The sequence below is a fragment of the Malaclemys terrapin genome, chromosome 1, assembly GCF_027887155.1.
Source record: "Malaclemys terrapin pileata isolate rMalTer1 chromosome 1, rMalTer1.hap1, whole genome shotgun sequence".
NCBI lineage: Eukaryota > Metazoa > Chordata > Testudines > Emydidae > Malaclemys > Malaclemys terrapin.
In genome coordinates this window covers 127,146,770-127,172,479 of record NC_071505.1, presented here as the reverse complement: position 1 = coordinate 127,172,479, position 25,710 = coordinate 127,146,770, and the positions used below count along the sequence as shown (strand labels likewise).

General features: G+C 40.0%; 3 protein-coding genes across 4 annotated transcripts in view; 2 read left to right on the top strand and 1 right to left on the bottom strand.

Annotated features, from left to right (window-relative positions):
• The window catches only part of CDPF1 (cysteine rich DPF motif domain containing 1), an 81,863-nt gene that overhangs the window by 38,862 nt on the left and 17,291 nt on the right, over positions 1 to 25,710 (top strand). The gene's annotated exons all lie outside the window — the stretch shown is intronic.
• PPARA (peroxisome proliferator activated receptor alpha) overlaps positions 1 to 25,710 on the bottom strand; it is a 41,426-nt gene that overhangs the window by 13,859 nt on the left and 1,857 nt on the right. The window contains 4 exon segments of the mRNA XM_054038458.1: positions 2,804 to 3,251; positions 11,784 to 11,986; positions 13,617 to 13,755; positions 20,696 to 20,856. Coding sequence (XP_053894433.1) covers positions 2,804 to 3,251; positions 11,784 to 11,986; positions 13,617 to 13,755; positions 20,696 to 20,856 — 951 coding nt within the window.
• LOC128842445 (zinc finger MYM-type protein 1-like) lies at positions 13,776 to 19,468 on the top strand. The gene is made up of 3 exons (XM_054038470.1): positions 13,776 to 13,894; positions 15,062 to 15,157; positions 16,619 to 19,468. The coding sequence occupies exon 3, from the start codon at positions 17,842 to 17,844 to the stop codon at positions 18,673 to 18,675; it is 834 nt and encodes a 277-aa protein (XP_053894445.1). The 5' UTR covers positions 13,776 to 13,894; positions 15,062 to 15,157; positions 16,619 to 17,841; the 3' UTR covers positions 18,676 to 19,468.

Below are 25,710 nucleotides of genomic sequence, written 5' to 3'. Positions count from 1 at the left end.
AATTAATATATTTGAAAATGTAGAAAACATCCAAAATATTTAAATGCTATTTATTATTGTTTAACAGTGCGATTAATTGTGATTAAATTGTTTAATCGCATGATTAATCGCAAATATTTTTAATCGCTTGACAGCCCTAGTTTTAATGGTTATAAAGCTTTAACTTTGACTCTAAGTCTACTGTCATTAAATAATTATTGCCTGCCCCTGCAGTTTCCCACAACTATGAAAATTGAAAGTGATAAAATAAAAATACTTACACATCAATATTATCCACTGAAATTATATATAAAAATAAGCATCTGCCAAGCCTAATTATGATACCGTCTTTACTTATATGATCACATCTCCCCCCCCTCACTCTCCTCCCCCCAGGACTCCCTCATTCAGTGCATTGGGTGGCTGGTGCTCACTTAATGAACAGCTATTTAAATATTTTGTTTTCTCCTTGTTGTTGGGTGTGTGGCCCCGGGCCTTATTTGCTGCCCACTATGCATACCCTGCCCTGAAGACAGAATTATTAATTTCTTCATTAACTTTTCTGTAGTACTCATAGTATCTGAGTATCTCACAATTATTAGTGAATTTATTTTAACAACACCCCTGTGAGATATGGGGATATTATTATCCACATTTTACAGCTGAGGACTGAGGTACACAGAGATTACAGTCAAAGTATCCACTAATTTTGGGTGCCCAAATTTGAGACCCCAGGCCTTGATTGTTCAGTGTAGCTAGAATTATAGAGCATTTATTATGTTCAAAGCATAGCTTCCTTTTACTTCAATTGTAGCTGTAAGTGCTCAGTTCTTCTGCAGATCAGACCCAAAGATCTCAAGTCAGGCACCCAGAACATGAGGCGCACACACAACTAGTGACTACCTGGGAAAAGACTGGTTTGAGTGACTTGCCAAGCATCACATCAGAACTCTTTGGCAAAGGCAGGAATAGAATCCAGTTCTTGAGGTTAACAATCAACTGCCCTAACCATGATACCATCCTCTCTCTTCCTTGACCGTCTGTCTCATTCACTACACACCTTCAAACTTCTGTAACAAATAAAGCAGGGCTCCTGCTCTCCTTCGCTACACAGCCCTGCTGCATCTCCAAAGCACTACCTTGTGCACTGAATGAGGCAGGGGTCCTGTGAAAAAAAAATGCCCATGTGATCATGTATTAAAAACTGGATCATATTAATATGCACAAGAAGGTTGAATTAGAGTTGCACAGGCATGGACAATTCCAGCATTTTCTAACTTTTGAGTGCTTGAGTTTACAACCTTAATGTTTTTTAACAGTTTGTGTACAGTAAAAAAATAATGTTCACAGGGTATATTGGGACTTTTGTCTTATAGTAAATAATGATGGGGGGACGTTTGTGGATTGTACTTAGAGGGTATCAGATCATAAGCTGTGGTACATTGATGACAGTAAGAAGTTGGAATGTTGGGGCAGAGGTTTTTGGTCTGCACATTAAATAAAAGATGGAAGATGCAGGTTGGGCAGGTGGCTTATATGTAGTGAAGGAATTGGTGCAGTATGTTAAGTATGGGTCAGTACAGTGCGATATATGGCTCATTTTGTGAATATTGGGAGAACAGGTGAAAGGCTGTCCTGTTAATATGGGTGGATGAGGATCCAGAGATGGGAGGGTAAAGTTTGTTGTTTGGAGCACCTTGACTGTGCATTTTCAAATGTTTGTGAGGAGTTTTAAAGTGAAACCTTAACTCTGATTTTTTCCATTCTGTTTATTTTAAATTACATTCTTTTATGCCCCCCAAGTTATTAAATTTAGCGTGTAAACAATGTTGGGCAGTGGTTTGTTTGAGGTCGTCTGTGAATCATCTAGAACAGTGGTTCTCAACCTTTCTAGACTACTGTACCCCTTTCAGGAGTCTGATGTGTCTTACATACCCCAAGTTTCTCCTCACTTAAAAACTACTTACAAAATCAGTCATAAAAATACAAAAAAGTGTTGCAGCACACTATTACTTTAAATATTGTTCTTACATTTCAGTGTACTGTATGTAGAGCAGCATCAACAAGTAATTGTTTCTGTATAAAATTTTAGTTTGTATTGACTTCACTAGTGCTTTTTATGTAGCCTGTTGTAAAACTAAGCAAATATCTAGATGAGTCGATGTACCCCCTGGAAGACCTCTGCGTACCCCTGGTTGAGAACCACTGATCTAGCACAACTTTAATAGAAAGTATTTATAATCTTAACTCAAATTTAAGAACGCTATTTTCTGGAAATAAAACATTAAAATTAAGGTCACAATCCTGCAATATGAAATGCCTGGGCAGAATGCTATGGCTGCGCAGAACCCTTTGATTTCAATGGGGGGTCCACTCACATGTACCAGACAGCAACGTCAAAGCCATAATTTTATTGGCCTCTAAGGATGAGATTAGAAGAAACAGGAATATCTAACTCCACTATCAGTCCCGTATTGTTGTATTTCTCTGCCTGTTTCAGAGTTTAGAAATATTTCTTCATGCCCAACCCTATTCTTCAAGGAATGGATACTCTTCACATCCCACTTTTAAAAGTCCCAAGGCACCAATCCAATGAAATGTTGTAAATGGGCAGACTCCTGTGCAATACATTGCAGGATTAAGGCCTTAATGAGTATGTGTCTTGTACCAAACATAATTTAACATGAGACAAACATTTAGTGGCAGAACTGAATTGTCATAATTCCATAAACTGCAACAAAATATACTTTTCCATTTTTAAATTACTAAATGATGGGAGTGAAATCATAAATATTACTTCAAAGAACAGATATTTATCTCTTACCTCCACAGCAAATGATAGCAGCTACAAAAAGCGATATGTCACTATCATCCAGCTCCAGTGCATTGAATTTCATTGCAAAATCAAACTTCGGCTCCATAATATCACAAAATGGCTTTCTTAGGCTTTTCAGGAACTCTCGAGTTATAAAGCCGTTTCCATAGGCTACCAGCATCCCATCTTTGTTCATTACAGAAGCTAGCATGGCAAAAATGGCTTCATAAACTCCATATTTTAACAGAGTCACCTGATCATTCAAATCAAGATTTGAGAAGCCAGGGATAGATTTGGCAAATTCAGTAAGTTCTGTTACAGTCTCTACAGATGTACACTGGCAACAATGGAAGATTCGAACTTCTGCTTCCTTGTTCTGGATTCCATTGGCTACCAGTTTTGCCACCAGAGTCTTCTCTGCCATACACAGTGTTTCCATGTCATGTATAACAAATGGCTACAGAGAAAGGTACCAATTAATCCATTTACAAAATAAATATTTGAGGACTATTTCATTCCCCACACTGATCAGGCTTTAGCCATTAATAAACCCTGAATTAAAAGGATAAGGACCAAATTGGTAGTACTAATTTGGCATTTATGCAGATGACATCCTGTGATGATTTGAGAAATCTGTCTCTACAGCTTATGAATTCTGGTTGCAATGGTCAAGTTGTTCTTATGAAAAACACTATCATGGAATGTCTCTATGTCAATGTGTATCCGCCATTGCTGATGAACCTATCACAACTCTCCCAGGCCTGGTCTAAATTTAAAACTTAGGTTAACATAGCTATGGCATGCAGGGGTGTGTAAACTCCACACTGTTGAGCGCCATAGTTATACCAACCTAAACTTTGGTGTAGATGCAGCTAGGTTGAAGGAATGCCTCTGTTGCTCTAGCTATCATTCTCTGGAAATGGAATTCCTACAGTGATGGAAAAACACCTTCTGTCACTGTAGCCTGCCAAACCATAGCTATGCCACTATAGCACAGTCATGACCCCAGGCTAGAAACAGTGGAGAGTAGAACAGTTAACATTAATGACTGTGCTCTGACTGGTCAATAGGTATACTAAGGAGGTTGGCTGGAATGGGGACAAGTTACTTCCTCCAGCTCATCTGTAAGGAGTAAAGGGCTTGGAGAATGTAAAATTACCAGAAGCAGGTCACAAGAACCAGCGACTGGTGGTGGGACATATGAACTTGAGGGACTTACAGAGCCATCTAGGAAGTTTTGGGCTGGAGACAGGGGAAAAGTCTGGCATGCTTTCATAGTGGGAGCAAGGGGGTTTAGCTATGCGACCAACCAAGAATAGAGAAACCAAGCTGACCTATGGAGGGAGAGGCTCTATAAATCAGAAATCAAGCCATGAGCTGCAGAAGGAGGATCTTTGACATCCCTAGAGTATCCAGACCCCAGTCCAAAGAATTATCTGGAGTGACAAGAAAACATGTTGCAGGGAAATGTGTGGAGGATGTATTATTTTAATATAGCTCTGTGTATTTTTTATGAGGTTAAGTAAAGAGCAGTGGTGGTTTAGAATTCTTCACGAAGTCTGTCCGCATGTTTGTTATGTGTTGCACCTCTCATGCGCTGTTAAAAAGTTAGCCTCTGAACCCAAAACACCCACATAGCTACAGTTCTGGGAGAGCGTGTGTTAAAGTTATGCAAAGTTTAAAGGGTAAGCAGTGGTCCCCCAAGGGCTGGGCAGTTGGACTACAAGGTCTGTTCTCAGGAGGAGGTGCTAGACAAAGGGTCTGTACACCAAGAGTGTGCCTGGGACCCACAGCTAGGGGCAGCACATGGTCTCTGTTCAGGCTCTGATGGCTTAAAGCACATGGAACCCAGTTGCTGGAACCCTCACAGCAGTCTGGTGAGCAGTCAAGACGGGGCATTTGACAAGATCTGTGACACATCCCATTCACCTCAGTGGGATATTAGCTATGTAAACGCTAAGGACTGCGGGATTTGACTAAGAGGAACTAATTTAGTCATTTAAACATAGGTTGGCACTTTACATATTTACACAGTCCTCTTACAACTATCAGTAGAATTGGACTTTTGTATTGTTCTTGTACTTCACTACTGGATTATTTATTTAAAGTTATATCTGTGCAACTGATCTTCTGCAGGAGCTCTAGCCATTACTCCTATTTAAGGTTACTGCTGGATTGTTATTACAGATAATGATTTTCAGGACACTAGAACAGTGTCTCACAACGTAATAAAAATATTCAGCACTGAGCAAGAACTTTCTCCTCTCCATGAATGAGGATGCTCTAAATAAAGAAATCTGTGTACTGCAAACTGAGGAGATGATTCCTTCAAAAATTAATTAAAAGCCACAATTTCTTAAACAGAGTGATCAGAGCTCAGGAAAATGATAATCAGACTATAAGGCCTCAAAATATTTTTGACGAGCAAGAATTACAAAAAAGGGCTATCCATTAAGAAAAACTAGGTCTATAGAAGTGGACACCAGTTATAAATCTGGTTCCTTGAGTTAATCAAAGTATTTCCCATCTAAGGTAAGTAAACCATGTGAAGTCCTTAAATCCTTATTCAATTCTCCTTCAGGTAAAACTCTCCTTGTAGTCAGTGAATTTTGCTTGAGTAAGGACTTCAAGATTTAACTGAGAGTGAAAAGGTTAATCTCTATTTAGATAACTGTAATATATACATTTTTCTTAGGAGTCAGTGACATCTCATTGGTACTTGTCCATCTTTGATCTGCTTATGGTAGCTACACTCTACACTATTTCATTACTTCTAAATATTATGAACATAAAAAACTTCATGGGGGGGGGAATAAAACACCCACGTTTCTAAACCATTAAAGGTTTAACCTATTTTTTTAAATACTGTGGGTCATTAGAATTTAACACTTTTTCAGTACGAAATGCTGTTCTTTGAGGGTGGTGTGTGTGTCTGTGTGTGTAAGTACAAATCTATTGCCAAATCCATCTTGGGACCCAATGTTACTACTGCTACCTTGTCTCTAGGTAAAAGAGCTTGAAATTTCTGAAAATGAACTACAGTTGTGCCAAGAAGAAATGGTTACTCACCCCGTGCAGTAACTCTGGTTCTTTGAACTTATGTGTACTACACTCCAAGTTTGCTAGTGTCCCCTGCGCTTTGGACTGGAGATTTCTCATAGCTGTGTCCATTTGGCCTGCACATCTGTGTTAGTCAGTCTCGTGCGCAGTGCAGTTGTTACATAGGACTGTGTGGGAAAACTGCCCTCAGTTCCTCCTATATTGCGGAGCCCCATGGCCAAGAACTCCGAAGCAGAGGGGATGGAGGGCAGGTAGTGGAGCACCCATCAGGGAAACACATCTTGAAGAACCACAATTACTGCACAGGGGGAGTATCCATTTCTTCTTCTTCAAGTAGTGTTCCCATGGGTGCTCTAGGTGACTATGGAGCAGTGCGCTCTAAGGTGGAAGGGGCTTCGGTGGAAAGTACAGTGGAAAGTACGGTGGAAAGTACAGTCGAGCTGAACGCAGTATCGGGGGTGGAGTCATGAGTTATTGCATAGTGTTTGGCGAATGTATGGATGGATGCCCTAATAGTGGCTCTATAGATGTTGGTGACGGATAGGTTTTTGAGGAAGGCCGTGGAAGTGGCAATGGACCTTGTAGAATGAGTGTATAAGCAAAGGTGGTTGAATGTTACAAGACTGGTAATGAGTTACTGCAGTCTGATATCCACCTGGAAAGCCTCGGGTTAGAGACTGCTGATCCTTTTGATCTGTCTGCTATCGAGACAAATAACTTGTCTATCTTTCTGAAGGGCTTTGTTCTGTCTAGACAAAAGGCCAGAGCTCTCCAGGGTATGCAGCACTGTGTCCTGGGAATTCAGATGTGATTTGGGGTAGAAGACAGGCAAACGAATGGGCTGATAGAGATGGAACACAAAAGAGATCTTAGGTAAGAATGCAAAGTGGGGCTGCAGTGTGACCTTGTCCTTAAAACACTGTGAAGGGGGGATATGCCATTAGGGCCTCTATTTCTCCAACCCACTGCACCATCAGGGATGCCATCTTCATTGCAAATGGAGCAGTGAGAAGGTAGCCAGAGGTTTAAAGGTCAGTCTTGTGAGGCATTTCAGGACCAGATTGAGGTCCCATACTGGGGTAGGGAGTTGGACCAGTGGATAAAAGGTTTCCTATCCCTCCAAGGAATCTTGCTGTGGTCAGGTGGGTAAAGATGGAATAGCCCTATATTGGGGGGTGAAAAGCCAGGATGGCTGCCAGGGAGACTCTTATGGAGCTCATCAAGGTTTTCAGAGCTAGGATGTAGTATATCCGGAAATGATGATGTCATTGGTGAAAGCTGCCTGCGGTCACACCAATTGGCAAACCGCATCCATTTTTCAGAATACATGTAGTGAGTAGCTTGTTTCCCGCTGTGTAATATCACTCTTTTTACGTCCTCTGAGCAGGCTGTCTCTAATCGCATGAGCCATCAACAACCATGCTTTGAGACCAAGCATCGTGAGATTGGGATGAAAAAAATCTTCCTGCACTCTTAGAAGAGGAGATGGGGAGTGATGCGGAGAGTGATCGGAGGGCAAACAGATAGCTGTATCAGATAAGAAAACCTTGTTTGCCTGGGCCAAGTCGGAACTATTAGAATTACTCTGGCTCCGGCACTCTTTATTTTGAGCATAACTTTGGCTATTAGGAGAGTTGGCAGGAGTGCATACTGTAGGGTTGACCACCACTGAAGGTGAAAAGCATTCCCTATGGATTGGTGACCCAATCTGCTCCTTGAGCAGACGTGGCAAACAAGTCTATCTGGGGGGTACCGTACTGACAGAATCTGTGATGTAATATGTTGGGGTTTATTTCCCACTTGTCATCTTGGAAGAAGTGTCTGCTGAGACACATTCTGAATGTCCAGGAGATAGGCTGCTGTGATAGTGATCTGGTTTCATATGCACCAGTTCCAGAGTCTGGGGTAGTCCTCTCTGCCACAGCCCTGAAGCAGCCTGCACCTCAAACCCCGCATCCCCAGCCCCACCCCAGAGCCCGTGCCACCCCACACCCCAACCCTCTGCCCCAGCCCTGAACCCCCTCCCACACTCCAAACCCCACCACCACAAATCACCTCCATACTGGTGCACATAACAAAATTAATTCCACACATGGACGTAAAAAATTAGAGAGAACACTGGTTCAAACCCTCAATCACCACATCAAAATTGCTGCTTGGTGTGTGAGGCAAGAGGCTGAGAAGTGGATGGTTTCCTTCCCTGAAACCTATGCCTTCTCTGGTGTGGCGCATACATCCTCTAGGAGGGAAGGAATTGGACGGGGCATGATTTGAGGGCCATCTGAGACTTGCTGAGTTTTGTAGTGTATGTAGGAGTATAAATGCCAAGAGAATGCAAAGTCACTCTAGAATCCCTCAGTGGTTGCAGAGACTTGTCTGTACTATCTGAAAACAAATTAGAGCCATCAAAAGGAAGGTCCTCAACTGTATTCTGAATCTCCTTTGGGAAACTGGACAGCTAGAGCCAGGAGGCTCTTCTCATCACCACCACTGTAGTGAGTGAATAGGAAGCAGTATCAGCAACATCGAGGTTATCCCAGCAAGTAGTACACCACCCACAACAATTGCCTGGAATTGTTCCCTGTGTTCTGCCAGTAGATGATCGACAAATGATGTTAGCTTGGTAGAACTGACATGGTTGTACTTTGCTATCAAAGCTTGATAACTGGCAATTCTAAATTGAAAGGAAGCTGAAGAGTAAGACTTTCTCCCTAGTAGGTCCAAGCGCTTATGGTCTTTGTCATGAGGCATGGATTTAGCATGGTGCTGCCCACCACATTCATTCACCGCATCCACCACCAAGGAGTTAGGTGAGGGATGGGAAATAAAATCTGAGTCCTTTGCTGGGACACAATACTTCTTGACCGTTCTTTGCAGGTAGGCAGAATAGAAGCTGGAGTGTGCCAGATTATCTTTGCTGGTTCTAAAAGAGCCTCATTTACAGGTAAAGCTATGCATGCCAATGAGGGTGAGTGAAGGATATATCAAGCATCTTATGATGAGGCTCTGTAACCTCCTTGAGGGGAATCTGCAACTCTCTTGATCAGATCCTGAACATGTTTTAAATCACCCACCAGTGATTACCAGAGCTGAATCACTGATAACCAGGTCTAGAAGCTATGCCTTAGACCTGGTGTAGGCACAGTGGTGAAAGGAAAGAAAATGCAGAGGCTGTACTGACAGCGAGGTTCCCTGCTACCCATTGAAATCACTGAAGACCCTGGGTGGAACCTAGAACAGAGCACTGCAGAAGTAACAGCCTGTGATCAGCAGCAGCAGCAGCAAACAGCCAGTTGCAGAGGCAAACAGCAACCACAGAGACATTGCTTGATTACGCCTCTCCCCTTTGTTCACAGGGGTTCACCTCCGACCCCAACATACCTCTGAACTCTTGAGTCTTTGCTAACCAAGGACAGCCAACTGTGAGTAGGGTGCAGTGGAAGGGTGTGAGAGATTCGTTAAACAGACATTTGTTTGTTGGACTTTTCCACCACAAGGTGGAAAACTTAGGCAAAGGAAACTGCTCAACACATCGTGGAGTCAGGTTTTGCTTATGGTTGCATGCTTTTGAATGCAGTTGTGGTGTTTTCCCAAACTTATGCTTGGTTCCCTTTCCCTTTTATTAAAAGTTCTCTTTTGTTATACACAGACTTAGTGCTTCCAAATGGGGAAATATTGCCTCTCAGAGGCACCCACGGGTTTATTGGGTGGAAGCTTGAGCTGGTTCTGTTTTGAATGGTTAAGAAGAACCCCTCAATACTGAAGCTGACTCTTGTTGCTGCTGACTCCACTTCACATAAGGGTTACACAAAGAAAGACTTTGTTAAATAATTTAAATCCTCCTCTTTCGCATGTACTGGGGGAAAATATATTTTATTTATGAATATACAAGCTCTGATTCTCCACTGTCTTGTTCATGTACATCTACCCCAAGTAAGTGCAAAATGCTATCATTGGTATGAACAGAAATTTCTAATTTGGCAATTTGTACATCTATTTTGCACAGATATAAATGAATACACAAAATGCAAGGTCTAGAAATTCAGGTCTACTGCACCTACAGTAGATATGTAACCAGATGTCTTGATTATAACTTATGAAAAGTTTGTGAAGTACTGTGTGAAGGTCCATACTATGTGTTTTAGATTTATGTAGGCCCCTAACCTGCAATGAAATTAAGCACATGCTTAATTTAAGGCATGTGAATAGTTCCATGGAAGTCAATGGGACAATTTATGTGCTTAAGTGCTTTACTGACTGGGTACACACAATGGGATGGCAGAGAGCTAATGTATCAAGGATCCCACAAGAGAAACAAATATTACACAATTTCCTACAAAAAAGTAATAACTTTGGTATTCCTGAGTAAGAATCAGATAGCGTTCACCACTTAATATAAGAGACTGGCTAGGTTATATTTTAAGAAAAATAAACTCCATAATAAAAATCAAATTCCTTTTCAACCTTGTTCACTTGTTCAAAGGAAACCATACAATTAGAGTAGGGAAGATGTGTGTACCAGTGGCTAGAGCTGGAAAATAAGACTCTGGAGACCTGCATTCTGTTGCCAATTCTGTCACTAAGTCACTCTTTGTGACCCTGGATCAAGGCACAATCTTTCTATGCTATGGTTTCCCCATTTGTATAAATGCTGATAACAATACTTACCTCTGAAAAGAACTTTGATATCTGTGGATGAAAAGTGTTCTAGAAATTCTAAATTTTATCACCATTATCATAGTCTTAATAGGAAATAAGTACATTTCCCCCCCAATACTAAACCAGGTCAGAAGTCAGATATCACATTTCATTTTCTGATAACTAATTTACTTCCCCCACCATTTAGCCCCTTGTCACACAGTGACACTGACCCTTTAAGAGGGAGCAGCACACTCCAATTTGGCCGATTAATTGGCTTTAAAAGAGGGCTCTTGGGCCCTAGGGAAACAGAGATCTGGTGAGTCAGGGCTGCCTGAGAGGAGAAGCTTGAGTATGAGATAAAAGCTGGCACAGACTATATGTGATCCCTGGGAGAAGGCAGGAGAGCAGCAGGAGGGGTTTGTTGGCTGGCATCCCCGAGCCAGCGAGCCAGGGCAGTAGCACTGAAGGCCAGGGAGCAGCAGAGGGAGTTGCCTGCTGGCCCTAAGCTGAAGAGTCAGAGCTAAAGGCCAAAAGCAGAGGAGGAGCTTACCTGCCAACATCTCCAGGGTTGGAGAGCTGAACCCAGAGGAACAGAGAGAGGGCCAAGGAGAGTGAGGGATGCTCCCCTGGCAAGAGAGGCTGTGGCTGTTTCTGCAGGGAAGAGTGGGGTTGCACGCTAGCTGAAAGGGCTGGGGTGGCTGTCCAGGGCCAGAGGAAGAGCAGAAGACTGACAGGGTCTGAGTGTGGTCAAAGTGGCTGGTGTGTTGTATAGGGCATATTGAGGGACTAGATGTTGGGGATCTTAATCACTATTTAAACTGAGTGTGATAAATTAATTTTATGTTGGGACTATTGTTATGGACTATTTTGCATAAATTTTTAATAATAAACCAGTCCAACGGAGGGGTTTTATTGCGAGAGCAGAGTGTCCATGGAGTTAGTAGGTTATGAGAGGGGGAAACCTGGGTTATATGAAGCAGGGTGCCACAGCCACGAGGGAGTGCTCAGGAGGTGGCCAACCCTATTATGATGCTCTACATCATTTAGTAGTTTACTGTGATCTTTCATTTACAAGTTAAGCACAACTTTATTTTCTAAAGCTTCCCATTATACTGATCTTACATATCAAAGACCAGATTTACGACAGGTACTACTTTTTCGTATTTCATGTCTATCCCGTAGTAGTACACCACTTATTCCTAAATGATTTGCTTAAGAATTCTACAGTTCATTGCATTAGCATCAATATATTTTAGCTCTACAATAAAATTAAAACAAAAACACCTACTGGATTGTTATTGGTTTTCCCTGCAAGGATGACTCTAGCTTTGACCTTGTTCATATTGAAGTTTTTCAGATAGGCCTCATAGATTCTCTTAGCAAGAGATTTAAGATCTGCCATTTCTGAATCTTCCACATCTTGTTCACCTGTTAGAATTTCTGCTTTCAACTTTGCCTTCTCAGACCTTGGCATTCGTCCAAAACGAATTGCTGGTAAAAAGACAATTATGAAACAAATACATAAATTCTATACAAGTCCATACTATTTTTTCCTCCCTGAATACAGCAGTCAAATTTCTATCTAGAAGGAGTAATGACTAGAGGTAGGACATGCTGACTCTAATAAAGCCATGAATTAAATAAGACAGCCCTTCCCCGCATAATTACTCCCTAATTATTAAATCACCAATCTCCAATGAGGATAATCAAATGTCATGCTTCAGAGCATAAGCTGATAGCTGCAGTGGTCCAGAATTAGTGCACTCCGCTGTATGCAGAGGGGAAAGGGCAATGTACTACTAACTGTTTGCCTTCAGTTGAAGCATCCTATTCTAGCCATAGCTGTTGGCAGGAGACTAAACCGGACTAGATATTTATTTAATGATTATACACTTGCTGTGAAAGATTGGAAAGCAGCCAGTAGACATACGTCCCATAAATAAAATTTGGAACATTCAGATCTAGTACGATCCCAAATTACGAAATACACTATATTTTTAAATCCTCAGAAGATATGGGGTGCTTGAATACAAATAGATTAATCCACATATAAAACAAGCTCCAAAATGCAAACAATGTCTTCCACATAAAGAAATAATAGAATAAAAAGTTAAGAAAAGTTTTTTAAAATAATATTAATGACAGTTGCAGTCAAGATCCCTACATTTCAGACACACACTAAGTATTTAACTGTAGATTTATTCTGCTTGATGACTAACAAAATTGAAATGATTTTAAAATATTTAGAGGACCAGACAAACAAATGGCAACTATAAAATTAGGATATATTTTCTGGAAATGAAAGGCGATTTTCTGATGACCCTAATAGTAAAAGTGAACTAATACATACTTTTAGTGACCATTCATTTTGTTGATCAAACTGAATTATACATCAGAGGAGAAATCTCACAAACATGCATTCTTAAGCTTGCCTTCAATATTTTTTTCCTCATTCCCAGTTAACCATGCTCACATGCCTCTTCCGCACTTAATTTTTGAAAGTGAGTCTTTTGGTTTTTTGGGGAGGAAAATGACCTTTAAACTAGTCCATACACCGTGCACCTAAAACATGCTTACTCCAGAACAGAGGAAAAGGAGGAAAGCAAAACACAAAACAAACGAACCCCACTAATTAGGCCTTGATCCTGTACTGAGAACAAAATCCTGCACACAAGCGTTCTCAATGCAGGATCAGGGCCTCATTTTAATACACTGTAAACACCTGAGACTGAGGGCATGGCTACACTCGAAACTCCAAAGCGCTGCCGCGGGAGCACTCCCGTGGCAGCGCTTTGAAGTGCGAGTGTGGTCGCGCACCAGCGCTGGGAGAGAGTTCTCCCAGCACTGCAGGTACTCCACCTCCCCAAGGGGATTAGCTTACAGCTGGGGCACTGTTTACACTGGAACTCTACAGCGCTGAAACTTGCTGCGCTCAGGGGGGTGTTTTTTCACACCCCTGAGCGAGAAAGTTGCAGCGCTGTAAAGCGCCAGTGTAGCCATAGTCTTAATTCTGTAACCCTTGCTCACACAAGTAACTGTGTGGAACCACTCATGTGAGTAAAGTTATTCACATGCCTGCTTGCGGAATTGGGAACAAATTATTAAGGGCACTCTTACCTACCATTATGTGACATTCCAACTGAAAGGCACTTTTGAAAACGACAGTATTGGCACTTATTACGATTTTTTTTCTGAATTTTGCAGGTACGATCACATTTATCATAGATGAGTTTAAGTCGAATTGTTCTCCTAAAAAATCCCTGTAAAAAGTTTGAGAGAACATTATATACTGTCAAAAATGTGAGCTAATAGTCTTCCAATAAATCTTAATCATACCGCTACATTTTCTCTTTTCTTTCGGTCTTATTTTTCTACAGCTGACACTTACAGAAACTAAAGGTAAATGTTAATAAATTAAGAGTAACTTAATAAAATACATAACATTTAGTATTAATTAATATTAATTTATTAATATATTTAGTATTATAAATATAATACAAGATAAAAATAATCTTATTTATAAAGATAAAAATAATTAAAGAAATTATTTAAGATAAAATAATCTTATTAATTTTAAGATAATATAAATATGTTCTTATAATAAGATAAAAATAATTAAAGGAAGTACGATCTGTCAAAAGGTAATAGCTTCCTACTTCACTGAATACAGCATTACATGGAGGCCAGATTCTCACCTGCACTGAGTTTATACTTGGCCCAGACAGAATGTGGGGGGGTGGGGAAGGTAGCGTTAAGCCTCCTTTCTGCACTCCTGATCCTTTGCAGGCTGGGGGGGCCAAGATGACTCTTAATGTACTATCACAGCAGCCTTTAAGGATCAAGCAGAACAACCATGCACTGTGCCCTGCACCTTCTGCCCTAGCATACCCTTTGCCAGCCCCCTCTTCCTGTCAGAAAGAATCCTCATCTGCCACACGTGTCCACACATCCGCAATAGATGGTTATGTGCAGGAAGAGCACATGTTAACAGCACAAAGGGTTGGGGATTCACAGGAAAGCGCAAGGGTGTAGAGGAAGAACTAAGGATAGACACCTGGGCACCAGAGAAAAGCCTATAAACAGGGGCAGCCCGTCCATATAGGTGAACCAGGCAGTCGCCTAGGGTGCCAAGTTAAATGAGGTGCCAAATTCGAGGGAAAAAAATCAAATGAAATTAAAAAAAATGAAAAATATGGAAAAAATACAAATAAAATAATGAAGATGTCATTTTAATTCCCGTGCATGTATGGAGAGAATATGAATTATAATTCATTTCTCTACATTTCTGAGAATTTATTAATAGGTCAAATCTTTTATTTACTGCAAAAATAAATAATATTTTAGCGATTTTTTTTTTTTTTCAATTTGCGACGTGGGGTCAAGATGATCCACTCCGCAATTTTGATAAGCAATAACTTAGCCACAGTGAAACACATCCGACAGCGGCAAGAGCTGCAATGACCCCTAACTTGAATATACATCAAGGTCGCATAGCCAGAAATTCATGTAGAGAGGAGATATTGCAAGATGATACATGTCAAACGGTCATTTTAACATATGTCACAGGTAGATGGTTAAGAATCGAGCGAATACTGTGGAAAATTGTGTTTCTTGGTGCCAAAGAATAAAGGATAATGTCTTTCAGCATTATAAAGCCAAAATGTGAGTATCTTTAAGCGTTATTAAACCTTAGCATTATTATCGGGCTGTATAATTATAAACTTTTCTTTGTTATAACTCAGGGGGTAGCCGTGTTAGTCTGTATCTACAAAAACAACAAGGAGTCTGGTGGCACCTTAAAGACTAACAGATTTATTTGGGCATAAGCTTTCGTGAGTAAAAACCTCACTTCTTCGGATGCATAGCTATGCATCCGAAGAAGTGAGGTTTTTACTCACGAAAGCTTATGCCCAAATAAATCTGTTAGTCTTTAAGGTGCCACCAGACTCCTTGTTGTTTTTGTTATAACTGGTTCACATATAATAAATAAGGTCCATAAAAGAAAAGTAACAGTGTTAACCAGTGGTGAGCTGGAGCCAGTTCGCACCAACCGGTTGTTAAATTTAGAAGCCGGTTTAGAACCGGTTGTTAAAGGGGTGGGCAAACTCCGGCCCACGGGCCACGTCCGGCCCATGGGACCGTCCTGTCCGGCCCACCTGAGCTCCCGGCTGGGGAGGCTCCCCCAGCTCCTCCCCCCATCCCCGCAGAGCCTCAGCGTGCCACGCCGCTGGTGCCAGTGATCTGGACCGCTCCTGGGCAGCTCTGCAGCTCCTGCTGCTTTGAGCAGCATGATAAAGGGGTGGGGTTGCGAGCTCCAGTAGGCCTCGCAGCATCCATACACGCTGCCCTGAGCAGCATGGTAAGGGGGCTGGGTCAGGGCTAGAAGGTTGGGTTGGAGGGGGCGGAGGTTTGGAGGTTCTGGGGGGCGGGGCGTAGTCGGGGGGGCTGGGTAGGCATGGGAGTTCTGGGGGGTCTGTCGGGGTGGATGGGGTCGGAGCAGTCAGGGGACAGGGAGCGGGGCGAGTTGGGTAAGGGGTGTGGTCCGGGGGGGGGTCTCAGGAAGGGGTGGTCAGGGGACAAGGAGTGGGGGGAGTTGATGGGTTGCGGGTTCTGAAGGGGGCAGTCGGGGGCAGGACCTGGGTGGGGGTCAGATACGGGGGAGGGGGAGGCACGTGGGGCTTGTACTCACCAGGCAGTTCCCTACCGGGTCTTCAGCGGCACATCCTTCACTCGCTCTGGGTCTTCGAAGACCCGGAGCGAGTGAAAGACTCGCTGCTGAAGTGCCGCCAAAGAACTGGTAGGGAACCTGTTCTTAAGATTTTGGCAGCTCATCACTGGCGTTAACGCTTAATAGACTACGAAAGTGATGACATCACACTCCAAGCAGGTAACCGTGAGGAAGAGGATTACTTTCCAAACAACCAGTGTCAGGTTATAAAGTCAAAAAAGGGCATTTTGTTTCTGTGTAAATGCTGTAACTAACTGTTTTAATAGGTAAGTGAGTGTATGTTACTAATCATTGAACCTTTAAGCAGTGAAAAGACGTGTTGCGATGGCTGCAATGTGGTTTAAATCACTAACCATGTGGTGCATCAGCCATCATTAATGCTATAATACTTGCAGTTGGGAGCACAGTACACAATATTCAAATGTCCCATGGCAGAAAGAGGAAAAAGAAAACCCTCATGAACCGAGTATCGTAAACGAAAGGCTGAGAAGGAAAAGGACCAAGCAAAACAGCAGGGATCCTTCCTGAAGTATCTTCTCTTTAATCCAAATAAAGATGGAAGCAGTTCATAGCATCCAGATGAAGGAATTTAACTTGGAGAGGAAGTTAACTCATATCCGCATGGAAGCAGTTTAGAACATCAAGATGAAGGTATATTACTTCAAGATGAGAGTAGCTCACATCCACAAAAAAGCAGTTTGGAAACTCAAGATAATGGAAACTTACTTCTAGATGAAGGCAGCTCACAGCATCAGACTGATATGGAAGTTGAGAAAATTTATTCACCTTCAGAGAGACATGCAGAAATTGAAGTAAAGTAGAAGGAAGAAAGGATGAGGAAGTCACAAACAAGTTACAGTATGGGGACCCAGCTTCATGGCCCAGATGTGATGACAGTGTGCGGCAAATATTCGTGGAACATGGATCTGAACAAGTTCATGAATTTTCCTTCCCTAAGGAGGGAAATAAAAGAAAATTCTCTGCTCAGCATTACAAGAGGAAACTCTTTAATGGGGAAGAAATTCATCGAAACTAGTTACAATATTCAGAGTCGAAGAACTTTGTGTTTTGCTTTTGCTGCAAGTTGTTTAGAAATCAAGCAATTGGTACATCATACTGAAAATGGTTCAAAGGCCCAAAAACATATCTTAAATTCTCTCTTCACATGAAAGAAGTATTTGGAATGTTTTCAAAATTGGAAAGAACTTGAATTATGATTGAAAAAAGAAAAACTATCGAAGAAAATTTACGTGTGATCAAGGAAAAAAGAATATTGGCAACAAATATTAGAGCATCTGATTGCTTTAGTGAGAGTTCTCAGTGGGCAAAATTTAGCATTCCTCAGCTATGGTAGAAATGAAAAATTTTACACTCCGGGTAATGGAAACTTTTTAAGATGTGTTGAATACGTACCTTTTTTTGATCCAGTCATGAAGGAGCATCTATGCAAAATAACTGATCATGAAACACAGGTTCATTACTTAGGAAAAATATACAGAATGAAATTATTCAAATCCTAGCAAATGCCATTAAAAAGAAAATTGTAGAAGCTGCCCATTCTGCAAAATATTTTTCAATAATACTGGACTGTACACCAGATGTGAATCATGTTGAACAAATGACGATCATTCATTTTGTGGATATGGAAAAGTCTGCAGAGGAAGATAATGTTGAAGTGCTCATAAAGGAACCTTTTTTGCATTTCGTATCACTGAAGGAGACCACTGGAGCATTCATGTCTGAAACTATTCTACAAGAGCTTGAAACAATGTCATTATCTGTTGAAAACTTACGTGGCCAAGGCTATGATAATGGGAGTAATATGAAGGGTAAAGACAATGGTGTGCATAGGAAAATGATGGAAATCAATCCTAGGGCCTTTTTCGTTCCTTGCAGTACACATTCTCTGAATTTGTCTGTCAATGATGCTGCTAGATGCTGTTTGGAGGCAAGTAGTTTCTTTGACCTGGTGCAACATGTTTGTGTGTTTTTCTCAAGTTCAACATGCCATTGGGAGATTCTGACTCACCATGTGAATTATCTAACTGTGAAACCACTTAGTCAGACAAGATGGGAGAGTCGCATTGATGCTTTGAAGCCTCTTCGCTACGAACTTGGAAACATTTATGATGCCCTAACTGAAATTTCTGATACTACCTTTACTGGATCATCTGGCAACACGGCATGTTCAGATGCAGAAGCTCTTGCAAATGGCCTTTCCAAGTTCAAATTTGTGACTTCACTCATTTTGTGGTATAAGATCCTTTTCGAGATTAACCTCACTAGTAAGCAGCTTCAGGAAAAGAACTTGAACATACATGCTGCTATTCAAAAACTGAAGCAAACTAAAAATATTCTGGAGGAATTCAGAAGTGATGAAGGATTCGAAAGAACACTGGTATATTCTCTCGAGCTTGCTGAAGGAACAGACTTTCCAACAGAATTTGAATGAGAGCCAGTTCGCATTTGGCAAAATAAACAGCAGTTTTCGTATGAAGGACAAGACACACCCATTCAGAACCCAAAACAAAGGTTCAAAGTGAATTTCTACTTTGCAGTCCTTGATACTGCTATTCACTCGGTTGACGAAAGATTTCAACAGATGCAGCAGCTAGAGTCGGTATTTGGCTTTCTATATGATATCCACAGCTTGCAAAAGAAAACAGCAAAACAGATAAGAGAATTTCGTATAAAACTGGAGTCGGCATTGACTCATGAAAATTCAAAAGACATTGATGCTACAGATTTGTGTAGTGAGCTTCAGGTTTTTTTAAGATGACTTAAGAAACATTCCACTCCTGAAGAAGTACTGAGTTTATTTGTGAAAATAAACTCAGTTTTTCAAACATTTTTATAGCTCTACACATTCTTTTAACTTTGCCAGTTTCCATAGCTAGTGGGGAAAGTAGCTTCTCAAAGTTAAAATTGATAAAAATATATCTGCATTCAACAATGGTGCAAGAGAGACTTGTCAGACTTGCCACAATGTCAATAGAGCATAAAATAGCTGGAAAACCGGATCTAAAAGAACTAGTAACTGAATTTTCAAAACTTAAAGCAAGAAAAATCATGTTTTAAGAGCACAGCATGTTTTTTATTCGGAGTGTTTTGTAACTACAGGTTAAAGTTCATTGAAGAGTTTTTTTTATTTCTTTCTATGTTGGATGTGGTGGTAATGGCAGTTAAAGCAGGATAGCATAATGGATGATTTTGGATTTGTAATAATAAAAATTATAATTAACATGTTTAATGCATTTTTATTTGAAATTGGACTGAAATATCATCTAGCTGCCAGGTACAAATCTATTCTGAAAATTTTGTGTCTCTATGTTATCTGATCTCAGAAACATTGGTTGGACAGACGGACAAACCGAATAATTAAGCCTCTGTTTAAAAAAAACAAACAAAAAACATTAAAAGGAAAAATGGGCCAAAATTTTTCTAAGTTTACCAAAGACCTCAGTCTAGATCTGCCCTTGGGGTTTGGGGCACCGACTGCATGGGTCGCCTAGGGCGCCAATTGCTGGCAGCTAATCTAGGGCTGCCCCTGCCTATAAATGATCTTACCATGATGTTCTGAGTGACACTGCAATGAAATACTAGTCTCTACAAACATTGCTACACAGCGCTGTGTCATGATAAGACATTGTGATGTGTGAAGCAAGATGTTGCCAGCATGTCATGAAGTGCCACATTTGATCATGACCTAGTTCTCTAACTCTAGAAGAATGAGTACAAATCTTCAGATTCCAGAACATTAATCCAAAAAAACTCTACATTTGAACCTTATTATTAACCTAGAGTTAAGGCTGAGTGATTGTAAAATTTTTTGAATGTTTTAAAATTGCTTCACTTTCTCAAGTCCTGTTATGTGATGCAGAAAAAAATAAAATAAAACTAGACATACATTAGAAAATAATCAAAACATAAAACCTTTATATGTTTTTGGTCATCTATCCTATACTTCAAAGATTGATGGCAAGCATGTTTGGCTTCATGACCATGTACTGGCTCCAAATTTATAATAAGTAAAACACTGTACTAAAAGCGATTCAGGTAGGATATGGTGGTGATAAGGCATTCAAGATTTGTTCATTGGAAAGATAATGGAAATGTATCAAATTCACATGGTTCCCATAGCATATTCCCAACACAAATAAAACATTAATGGAACATTTTTTTTATTCATTTTAAATTATTTTAATCTCTAATGATAACTAGTTCTTTTCACAAAAACACTACTTATAATCATCATCAACTGCCTTTCTTGAAGAAGTTCTAGTGTCAAATTATGGTACCAGACAAAAATACTTCTTGAGAAGATCACAAGTGACTATTATTTAAATTATGTTTTCTTTTTACAGCTAGACTCATTTTAATTAGCCATTTACAAAGCAACTATGTTTTTTCTTCATATAACCCTGTAAATAAAGCAATATGGTTTAGGCTATTAAAAAAAAAATCAACTGTACCTTACAACCTTCACAAGCATGTACTCCATAATGGAAGCCAGAAGCTTTGTCTCCACAAATTCTACATTCAATGTTTAATGCTCCACTGGGTGATTCATCTATGCTACCTGGAATTGTGGCAAAATTAATGGATGAAGGACTTGATGCTGGTGAAAGTGTGTCTAAAAGAAAAAGGAACATTTCATAAATTCTGTACTACCAAAATCAGTAGCAGTTCTGTGATAAACTCTTTCCTATGTGGATGAAATTTATTTTAAAAGTCTGCAATAAAAAATCATTACATGCACTATTAATTTAAACAGTAACAAATCTGTTTGAAAACTAGCTCATACTTCTATTAATAGTGCAGCAAACAAATACAGGGTCTGTACTAGAATTAATAGAAACTAATGTCGATGATACACACAATGCACACACAAAAGGATATGAGAGCGAAGAGCCAGAACCAAAGAAGTTGTAGTGGTATTTCAACAACAGTTCAGTAAGTATACACAGAAACTCTAAAATAATTTAAATTGTGATCCAAAAGTATCTAACTAAAGTTTTGAAATCACTTGTTAAATGAATGACAATTTAATGTTTGCAAGGGAATTTATTCATTATAATTCTCTGCAATTATCTATTTTTCAGATGTTTTACTGGTTATAAAATAATGTAAGTTGGAAATGGAAGAGTGGCATTGGCTGAACAGACTGATCCATATTGCTGGGGCAAAGCCCATGGACCAGATCCTCAAAATAGTACCATAATGCCCAGGCAGCCAATGGACCACCCTTTCTCTATGGTTATAATCAGCACAAACGGACATTACATCTTCTGCCCAGGATACCTCCTGACATGTGCTTTAGTTTAGCCTACTCAAGTCAGAGTCAGACTTCTTGTTATGAAAAGACAGTGAACACACCTTCCTGGTTAAAGCCCCCAAGTCAGCAGAACATTTAAGCACAAGCTTATCTTTAAGCATGTGTTTAAAGTCCCATTTTAGTTCAGTCGGACTACTTGTGAACTGGGGCCTAAGATAGGAGATATTGAGCTTCTAGTGCCATTCTGAAGAGTTTGCCTTTACCAGAGGAGTGAAAACAGGCCATATGATTGAACTGCAGTGAGGTTAAAGAGAAGCTTCAAAAGGAAGACAAACTAGGGACTATAATGTAGTAATTCTGGCAATCAAAACCTTCTTTGAATGACTACGCTGCCTCACCTCTCTAAATGTGAGGAAAACAATACTCAATAACTCCGAAATAGTGAAATAACCAAGCAGAAACTGTCCAATGCTCATCTGTAAAGTTTAAACATCTTGCAAAATTAAAATGCTTCACTTTGAACCACCTCCAACAAAACCAAAAAAACTCCCCATAAGAACAGAAGAGTTGCCATACTGGGTCAGACCATGGTCTATCTTGCTCAGAACCCTGTCTCCAACAGTGGCCCGAACCAGAGCTTCAAGGAGAGCATACAGAACAGGGCAATTATGGAGTGATTCTGGTAGTCAGAGGTTTAGGGTTGCATCCCTGACCATCTTGGCTAATAGCCATTGATGGACCAATCCTCTATAAACTTAACTTGTTCTTGTTTTAACCAGTTATACTGCTGGCCATCACAACATCCTATGCAATGAGTTCCACAGGTTAGTTGTGTGTTGTATGAAAGAGTACTACTTTTTGTTTCTATTAAACCTGTTGCCTATTAATTTCATCAGGTGACAAATGGTTGTTGCACTGGGTGAAGGGATAAATAACATTTGTCTATTCACTTTTTCCACATCATTCATGATTTTATAGACCTCTACCATATCCTCACTTTGTCGTCTTTTTAGTCTCTCCTCATATGGAAACTGTTTCATAACCTTGATTACCTTTGTTGTCTTTCTCTGAACTTTTTCCAGTTGCACACTATCCTGTTTTGAAATGGGATGATCAGAACTGGACACAATATTCAAGGTGTGGGCATAGCATGGATTTATATAGGCTCATTATGATATTTTTTCATCTGATTTTCCATCCCTTTCCTAACAGTTCCTAACATACTGTTAGCCTTTTTGTCCGCTGCTGTGCATTGAGCAGAAGTTTTCAGAGAACTATCCACAATGACTCTCTTTCTTAGGCAGTAACAGCTAATTTAGACCATTGTGTATGTATAGTTGGGATTATTTTTTCAAATGTTCATTACTTTGCACTTTCCAACATTTAATTTCATCTGCCATTTTGTTGCCCAGTGACCTGGTTTTATGAGATCCTAGGAGATAGAGTTCCCCCTTTCACAAACTCATCCCTAAGGGATGTCTCCACCCCACCATGTGCTTCTCCGCATCAATCCTCTGCAACAGTGATACTCAATAGGCAGCCCGTGGGCCAAATGTTGCCTGCCAACACTTCCTGCGTGGCCCATCAGCTCACCTTTAAAAAATGTTTATCATTAAATTCACAAACAGAGATGTGCTGTCTATCATTTGCCTTCTTTAGTAACTTACTTACCCAAGCAAAAATTAAGCACTGCTTACTGGATCTTAAGTTCTTGCGATAGCATCGGCTATGATTGAGCTAGGATGCCATCCATTTTTTCATTACTGATGGAAATAGAGTAAAAAGTGAGTGAGAGTGAGAGTAAATGTTGCGAAGTTGACAGTGAAAACCAAACTTTTAACCCAAACTGGACAGCGGATTTTCTTTTTATTATCCCACCTCATTTAAATGCAAAACCTTTGGTGTTTAATATGCCAAACCACTGTATCCATCTGTAAAGTCACCAACGTGAGGTGCCACTTTGAATCAAAGCACAGTAATTTTAACACGTCCTATTTTCCTGGCAGTGTTGCAAAACATGACAAAATTGAAAATCTGAAGTCTTTGTATCACACTTCAAATGTCATTTTCACATCAGTTACAGTACAGGAAAAAGCAACAGCTGCTTCTCTTCAGATAATGTTGGTACTAGCTAAAAAGAAAAAGCCTTTCCTGGCTGCCGAGCTTGTGAAGGAGTGCACGTTGGAAATGCTGGAGGAGCTTTTTGCCAGAGATAAAAACAAAGATGACATTGTGAACTGTGTGAAGCAAGCTCCCGTGTTTGATTCCATAGCAGTGTGAATATTGGAGGTAATTTACAAGAATTGTTTATCATCACTGCTTTCTGATTTAAAAAACACCAAATACATGCCTCTTGCAAGCGATTTAAGTGACATGGCCCAGATATTGCGGTTTGTTAGATTTTTATGATGGTGAAATTTTCAAGGAAGAATTTTTGTGCTTAGTACCATTAGAAACCAAACCACAGGCAAGATCATTTTTGAAAAGGTAAAAGGCTTTTTTGAAAAAAAAAAATGGTTTAAATCTGCAGAAAGTAAATCTGCTTGTTACAGATGGAGGTCCCTCTATGATAGGGGAAGAGAAGGGATTTGCTTCATATTTGGCAGCGATACACCCTTCATTAAAAACACTTCACTGAATCATTCACCTGCGCGGTAATTCATTCCTGCGCGGTCAGTTGTCTGGGAACTTGGGAAAAAAACAACAATGGGTATTGTGATGAGATTAGTGAATTACATTTGCTTAACTTCTAGCTTGCAACATCGTCTTTTTTAAAAGTCTTTTACAAGACATTTCAGCTGAATAGTGACCTGTTGCTGCACAATGACGTTCGCTGTTAAGTAGGAAGCATGTGTTAGAGAGGTTTTGTGCTCTTCAAAAAGAAATAACCACAAGACCAACAAGGTGTGAGAGTTTTTTGAATTTATGAATGATGTCCCCTCTATGTCACAAATAGCTTTTTTGGTGCAATATATTGGTCACTTGAATTGCCTCAACTTGCAGCTCTAAGGCCATACAAACAGCGTCGGAGATCTGAAAAAGTGTGTGCTTTCAGAACAAAACCTTTCAGACAAACTTAATAGGAAAGATGTTGCACTTTCCCACATTGTATGTTGTTGCTACAGATGAAACTTCACTGAAAATGATGCAAGAATTCCTAAACAATCTGATTGCAAATTTTTAAATGTGATTTGAAAATTTTAAAATTCCAAAGGATTCGCTTTTGTTTGTTCATGATCCATTAGTTGTCACTGCCGGTGGACCTAGCAAAGAACTGAAGAAAAGAGCATTCTTGATAAAAGCAAAGAACATTCTTGATTAAACGGATGAAGGTACCTTTCAATTAGAAATTGTAAAACTCCAGAGCTCAGATGTCTTGAAGGCAAAATTCAGAGAAGTGAGACTTTGTGATTTCTGGATTCAATATGCTGACCAGTTTCAGAATAGCCAGAATCTAGCCATCTATCTTTTAACAAAGTTCAGATCAACGTACTTCTGTGAATCTGGGTTTTCTACCATGACTATTAAAAACCAACACTGCAATCATCTGGCAGATAAGCATCTTCACCAGTGCATGCACCTTGCCCTGACCTCCTACAAACCTTGCCAGCGATCATCTGTTACTTCTCCCATTAGAGTTTGCCACAAACACAGGTAATAATGTTGATTTATAAACTTTGTTAAAAGATAGAAACACTAATACTTATGTTGCAATCAAGGTCTTTATTTATTGGCAGTTGAAGTTTTTTTGTTTTGTTTTTGTTTTTTTAATTTTGTCAGCCTTTTGCGCAAATGGTCTGCCTCATCATAAAATTCTCAAATCAGCCCGCGGGTAGATCTAATTGAGTATCACTGTTCTAGAACCTACGCTCCACCAAACTTGAAATTTTCTAAAGCTAGAAGACTTCCTTATATCTTGCAGTACATTAAGATTTTACCAAATTCAGGGGTGTTTTATTTGAACAAATACATTAAAACAATTATATGAATGTAGGTCAAGGGATATGATCTTAGAAACAGGTTAATTCAGAACTTGTATTGCCAACCCCAACAACCTCAAAAATCTTGTCTCAGACCACCCAAAATTAATTAATTATTATTATTTTAAAAGTTGGGTTCCTTTTATTTGTCTTCCAGATTTTGAGCCTTTGGGTTCATGTTTTCCATCTTTTCTTTGCAACCAGGAAGGCAGTAAAACTGTAAGAGTTGGTA

What these genes read in the sequence shown, in the direction of transcription:
- LOC128842445 (XM_054038470.1), top strand. Translation starts at nt 17,842, where the DNA reads ATGACGATCATTCATTTTGTGGATATGGAAAAGTCTGCAGAGGAAGAT.